The 6,197-nt window shown below is 38.5% G+C and overlaps 1 protein-coding gene across 1 annotated transcript; it reads right to left on the minus strand.

The window, feature by feature from the left end:
• Nucleotides 1–4,103: 4,103 nt before the first annotated feature.
• LOC122720317 (activity-regulated cytoskeleton associated protein 2-like) lies at nucleotides 4,104–4,991 on the minus strand. The gene has a single exon (XM_043946941.1). It carries the CDS (start codon nucleotides 4,989–4,991, stop codon nucleotides 4,104–4,106), a length of 888 nt encoding a protein of 295 aa, XP_043802876.1.
• Nucleotides 4,992–6,197: the final 1,206 nt, after the last annotated feature.

Raw genomic sequence — 6,197 nt, forward strand, 5'->3', positions numbered from 1 at the left:
TTGCGTTCTAGCTTAAAAAATCGGCTACTGAAATGGTTTACGCGCCACTATCTTACGGAAAGTTGATCTTGCGAAAAGTTATAGCAAAGATTTAAAATTCGAGTCGCTCGACGAAAATTCGATCCAGACACGAGAAAAATCGGCAAAAGATCACCTGACAATTTATCCGATTGAAATAATTGGGTAATCTTGTAATAAAATCTTGAATTTGGAAAAGGAAGGGGGAAAGAACTTATTTACATATTATTTTTAATATAATTTAAATCTTATATCTCATATATATATTAATTATACTATACTTACTATAATCATATTATACTTATTATATATATATATATATATATTTAAATCTCTCGACATGAATCAGGTGAGTGTTTCCTCCGCTTATATAAACAGTACACGTGCGCGTAGTTCCCTTTATAATTTTAAAAATCTCACCCACTTAAGCTTTCACGACGCCGTTACGAAGCGCAGTTATCTCAAGGTCATCTCTCGTTTCGAAACAAGGGCGCGCGACTTTATTGTTTATCGCGGAAAAAATGATCGTTGACTGTTTTCGTTCGAACGGCGCTCAAATGCAGCCTCGATCTTTCGGAATCAGCTGGTACTCTTCTCTACCTCGAGAAGAAGTCTGGCCACTTACTCTTCTTCCCGCCTTCTAAACACGTTTTCTCGCGTGGAAATCGAAAGAATAAAATCATTGCCTTTTTCGTCGCACGTTGAATCGAGACGTGAGGTTGCGCGGTGAGTTCGAAGTGAGAAAAGGGGCGTGTTATAAGGTAGAAAAGGTAGGATGGAATGTGTTTATACCTTTGATTCACGTCGGTTTAATTGTTACAGCATCAGCGGCAATTTCATTTTCTCGCTTAGTCGGTTATTACTGTGATGAATATATACGTGAGTTAGGGGAGCTCGTAACAATGGTAAAGTGGCGGACGTGAATTTGTAATTCAAATTGTCTCTTTCTGTGGACCGGAGTGGGTTGAGGAGCGGAGAATGTCGTGTTACGTGTAAAAGGTAAACAGCGTTCGGGGGTTCGCCGGTGAAAATGTAGGCAAAGTGGGCTCTAATATAGTGAAACCTCCTTGATACTTTGTTTGCGACATAATGGAACGACCGTGTAACACGAGAGCGCTCGAACCTTTTTCTGGAAATTTGGAACGTCCGAGGGCGGAAGTCGCGTTCGAAAATTTCGAATCCTCGAATGGAGAGCCGTTTTTTTCATTTGACCGACATTTCAATCATGCCTCGAAGAATATATATTTTTATATATATTTTTTTCATCATTTATAATTATTACTATCGAGATAAATGTATATTTTGTAAAAAAAAAAAAGTGTAATCGTATCGAAACGTAACGAAATTTTCGAATTTATTAACGCGAATTTTTAATACGAAGATATCAAAATTTATAAATTCCAAATTCTTTATATATATCTTTTCATCGTTTGTAGTTATTAGTATTATTGAGATAAAAAAAATATATACTTCGCAAAGGCCGAGTGTAATCTCATAATCGTATCGAAATGATACGTAACGTAAAAGAATTTTCTAATTTTATAACATCGAATTCGATGCGAAGATATTGCATTGCTTTTTTAAATTCTTCATATATCCTTTCGTCGTTTGTATTTATTACTATCGAGATAAATGAATACTTTGCAAAGACCGAGTGTAATCTCGTAATCGTATCGAAATGAAACGAATAGAAGAATTTTCGAATTTTATAACATCGAATTCGACGCGAAGATATATTGAATTGCTTTCCTCTTTTCTTTACATATCGTTTCATCGTTTTATAGAGATAAAAAAAAGTATATACTTTGCCAAACATAATCGCGTCGAAACGAGAGATAAGGTGATTTAAACGGCGAACGTGGCAACGTAGCTCGATAATTGTTGCAACGAAACGATTACTCGGTTTGAAATTCCATTAAATTTATATATCGGTGGGGTGTGGAGCGTGTTGGAAAACGGGTTTGTTTCATTTATGACAGTGGGTGTGCACCTGTCAGCACGGGATTTTCGAAATCGCACGGCAGAAACTCTTTACGAGGCTTTCATCCGAACGGGCAATTACACTTTCGGCTACGAATGAAACGACCGCGTCAAACTGTCGGCAGACGGCGTATCGCCTATGTATGCCGTCATGCGCTCAACAACGTCCGATTTACTTGCCCGTTTTACTCGATTCCGCGCGTACCAACTTAATTGGACAATTTAATGGAATCTCCCCGAACAATACCGAATTATCGCCTTGTATCGCGTTGATTAAATTTTCTTGCAAGGATCGTGCAACTTCTCGTCTCGATTCTCCTCCCCTCCCCTTTTTTACGGCCCCAAAGAACAGGAAAAAGAAACCGTGCTTCTGTTCCTCCAAAACTTCTTTCCCTTCGAACTATATATTTAAATATTAATATCTTCGTCCTCACAAAGCCGCGCAAAGATTTTAAAACAAAGAAAGAAAGAAACTATCGAAACTCGATCCCGAGAATATTTCTCGAAAGAGAAATGGATACTTCTCTAATTTCTCAAGAAAAAAAAAAAACTCGAGTACCAATTCGAACGATTTTAAATTCTTATATATTTCGAAGAATATAGATCGAAGATACTTTTTGCCAAACAAAAACTGAAGGAGAGAGGAGGACGATAAATTATCGACGAGGACAGCCAACCGAAGATATTGGCGAAGATGCTTGCCGGATACTTGTCAGATTCGCGCGCGCGCGGGACAAGTTAAAAATTCCGGTGGATCGAACGAGTGGACGGATACTAAAATTCCTTCCTCTTCGACGTTTCCAACTCTATGACGTGTTGCCCCGTTCCTCGGTGAGCGTATCGTCTCCGTAGGATCGGAACGAGTCCCCGGGGATCCATCGAGGCGGCGCTTGCCAACCGCTGGAAAATATTTTCCCAGTCCGTCCGTGTTGGGGAAAGTTTATCGTTCGTTACCGCCGGAATAGTTCCGCCCACGATGTCGTTTCTTACTTTCGACCTTCCTTCCTTCCTTTCTCCCTCCCTTTCTTCCTTGTACGTTTGACGAGCTGTTTGTTCTGTTTGAGCTCGTCAAATACGAATTCACGTATTCCCTTTATTTAACCAGCCATAATCCACCATTTTATATCAAAGGTTTATATCCAGGTAATAGTTCGACGTTTATCGTTGCATTGTGAAAAAATTCCAAAAAACTTATATTCCACGCATAAAACAGTTTGTTTCTTAAGAGAAAAATATAGGATATAGGGTATCGATAGAACAAGCCGGTTATTAGGTCTCTCGTTTCACTCGTCGCGAAATGTCGCGGTTTAAAGTAAACGAGGTTCGAACCACGATGGATTCCTTCCTTTTCCTTCCTCGGTCAAAGGGAAGGTATTTGTTGACTTTTGCGAAACCTCTGACGTCCGTTAAACGAGTCGATCTCGGGTAAATTTTCCATGAGCGTGGTTATATATACCGTTATATACCTTATGTAATAAACGTATGTTGCGTACGGAGATAAAAATTGGCGAGAATTTTGGGGAAAACTTTGAACGAAGAAGTTTAATCGATAATCTCAAAAATTAATAATCCTGAAGAATATCTATTGATCTATGATTTTATTTATATTTTATTTAATTTTATTTATATTTTATTATATTATATTATTATATAATTTTTATATTTTTATTATTATATAATTATTATATTTTTATTATTATATAATTATTATATTTTATTTACATCTTACCTGTTCGTTTTCTCTCTTTCTCTCTCCCCCTCCCCCTCTCTCTTAAGAGAGCGGTGAAAAATTTGATTCGATCAGATACAATATTTGTCATCCATACAACGAATCATGATCGTAGGAATCGCACTTTGTGCGAATCTCACACTCGTTATTAACGTAAATAATAATAATATCAAGATTATAATATATAAACGATATAAAATTATAATGATATTTAAGAATATCTAGCTAATCAATATTAATAGTAAAATTGATTAAATATTGGATAAGATAAATATATATCTACATATATACACAAACGCGCGCGCCACACACACATGCACACACACAAAATACAAAGACACATATATTTAGAAAAATATACAAAAAATACGAGAAATTAAGAGGGAGACGGATGATGGCAAGAGGACGAGGACGACGTATTGTCCTTGGAATCTACGAGGCTGCATGAGGCAAAACGTTCCAATGTGTTGCTGTCCAACGTACACAACGCGAACCGCTCAATATTTATCGTCGTGTTTTTATATTTCCCGTGGATGTGTTTACGTTTGTTACACTTGTGACATCTCTCCTCGTTCCGCTCGTGCAAGTATTTCTCCTTGTCCTTTCTGTGCTTGTGGTGGGGGCATTTGACCAACGCTTTGGCGAAATATTTAGCCATCGTCTCCTCGTCCCAACGCCGGCTAACCGAAGCCCTCCTCTTCTCCATGTTGTCCACGTAACGGGCTTTCTCGATCATGTCGTCGAGGTTGATTATCGCCTTTCTTGGCATCTTTCTGCGTATCTGTTTCTTCAGCATCCAGTATATCATGTCGATCTGCACGTCATCCGGATGTGGGTTGGGAAGATCGGCGAGGAGGGCGCGTTTCTGTTTGACGAACTCGTCGGTCGCTATGTTGGCCTCCTGTTTCGAGGAGAACACCTCGGCGTATATCTCGTAGGCGGCTTTCTTGGGAGCGAACGAGTCTTGTAGCATGGACATTGCCTGCGACCATTTCGTGACGTTGCCGCCAACTGTATCCCACCACGCGGTCGCTTCGCCCTCGAACAAAAGCGGTAACTCGCGCAGGGCCACGTCCTCGTTCACCCTTTCCACGTCCTTGTAAAGACAGATCGTAACCAGAAATTTGTTCAAGTTGTCCCTACTTCCGTCGAATCGAGCCGTGCATTGTTTAAAACTGCCCTTCCTCTCAGGTATCGTCTTTTGAGATTGCGCGGTCGAAACGGTCGCCATCCTCAATTCGTCCTGACCTTCGTCCACTTCCATCTCTTTTTATTCCTTTTTTTTTTCAAACCGGTGTAGTTTGAGATCACGGATATTACGTATGGATCGCAGATATCACAGTTTGAACTTGGCGTAAACGAATCGACGTGGAATTGAGAGTCGTGAGAATTCTCGAAATTGCTTCCTTCTTCTATGCCAAGTATTGTCACTGTCTTACCCGGACACGGGAAACAGCCCTTAAATATGTTTTTCCGCACCCTCCTCCGTCCAATCGGAGCTTGACTCGGTTTACCTGAACTTTTATTGCACTCTTTGCGACGCAGGTATTCCCCACGCACTGCTTTCTACAACTTGCCTCTTTTTAGTGCCTCTTTTTACCCCTATGTTCTATTATTATTATTAAAAATAGTTATATTTCTTTGTTATTAATATTCGACGAGCATTATATTCTCGAATATTGAAAATTTGAAGAGCGTGGAGAAAACGAATAAGGGATGGTTAAATTTTTAAACTAAATAAACTGTGTATTCTTTTATATATATTTAATTATTTTGTTCCCATTTCGAATTTAAACAAAACCAGATCTTTCTTTCGATCGAAATAAAACACGCAAAAAAAACGTGGCCGTAATTGATAAACATCTGCCTTCGAGTAATTGCGGATAAAAACGGCACGCGTTTCGAGATAAATAACGATTTCGAACCGTGGCCTTTCGTTCCTTTCGCGTATAATGCGCGCCACGTTCACATTTTATTTAACGAATAACGATTTCCAAGTATTGTTCATATCGGGAGGGGGGGGGGGGGGGGGAACATCGAATCTATCCGATGTTTACATGCGGCCCGGGCTCTGTATTCGCGGTAACTTCTGCAGTGTCGATATTTTTTTACAATGAAAATTCGGGAGCATAAACCACTATTAAGTTTAAACATCACGTAACGATGTTTGCGCCATTTAATATCTATCGTTTGTTTTTTTGGAAATTTTTTTTTTTTTTTTTATTAAAATGTATTCATTTTCGTTTAGAGAGAATCATCAACTTCTTCTTCTTCTTGTCATTTTCCATCAATTAGTCCGCTGTAAATTTTCCGTTCCTTCTCGAAAATCGATACGTTACAATTTCATTAAGTGTGTTGTATAATAATAAATTATATATAATAAACGATATTTATTAACAGAGTATCATTAATAATGTATACTCTGCATTTTGCAAATAAGAATATAATCAGTCTACGTTTATTTATAAAA

This window comes from Apis laboriosa, unplaced genomic scaffold (genome assembly GCF_014066325.1).
Source record: "Apis laboriosa isolate Shangri-la unplaced genomic scaffold, ASM1406632v1 scaffold105_cov147, whole genome shotgun sequence".
NCBI classification, from domain to species: domain Eukaryota; kingdom Metazoa; phylum Arthropoda; class Insecta; order Hymenoptera; family Apidae; genus Apis; species Apis laboriosa.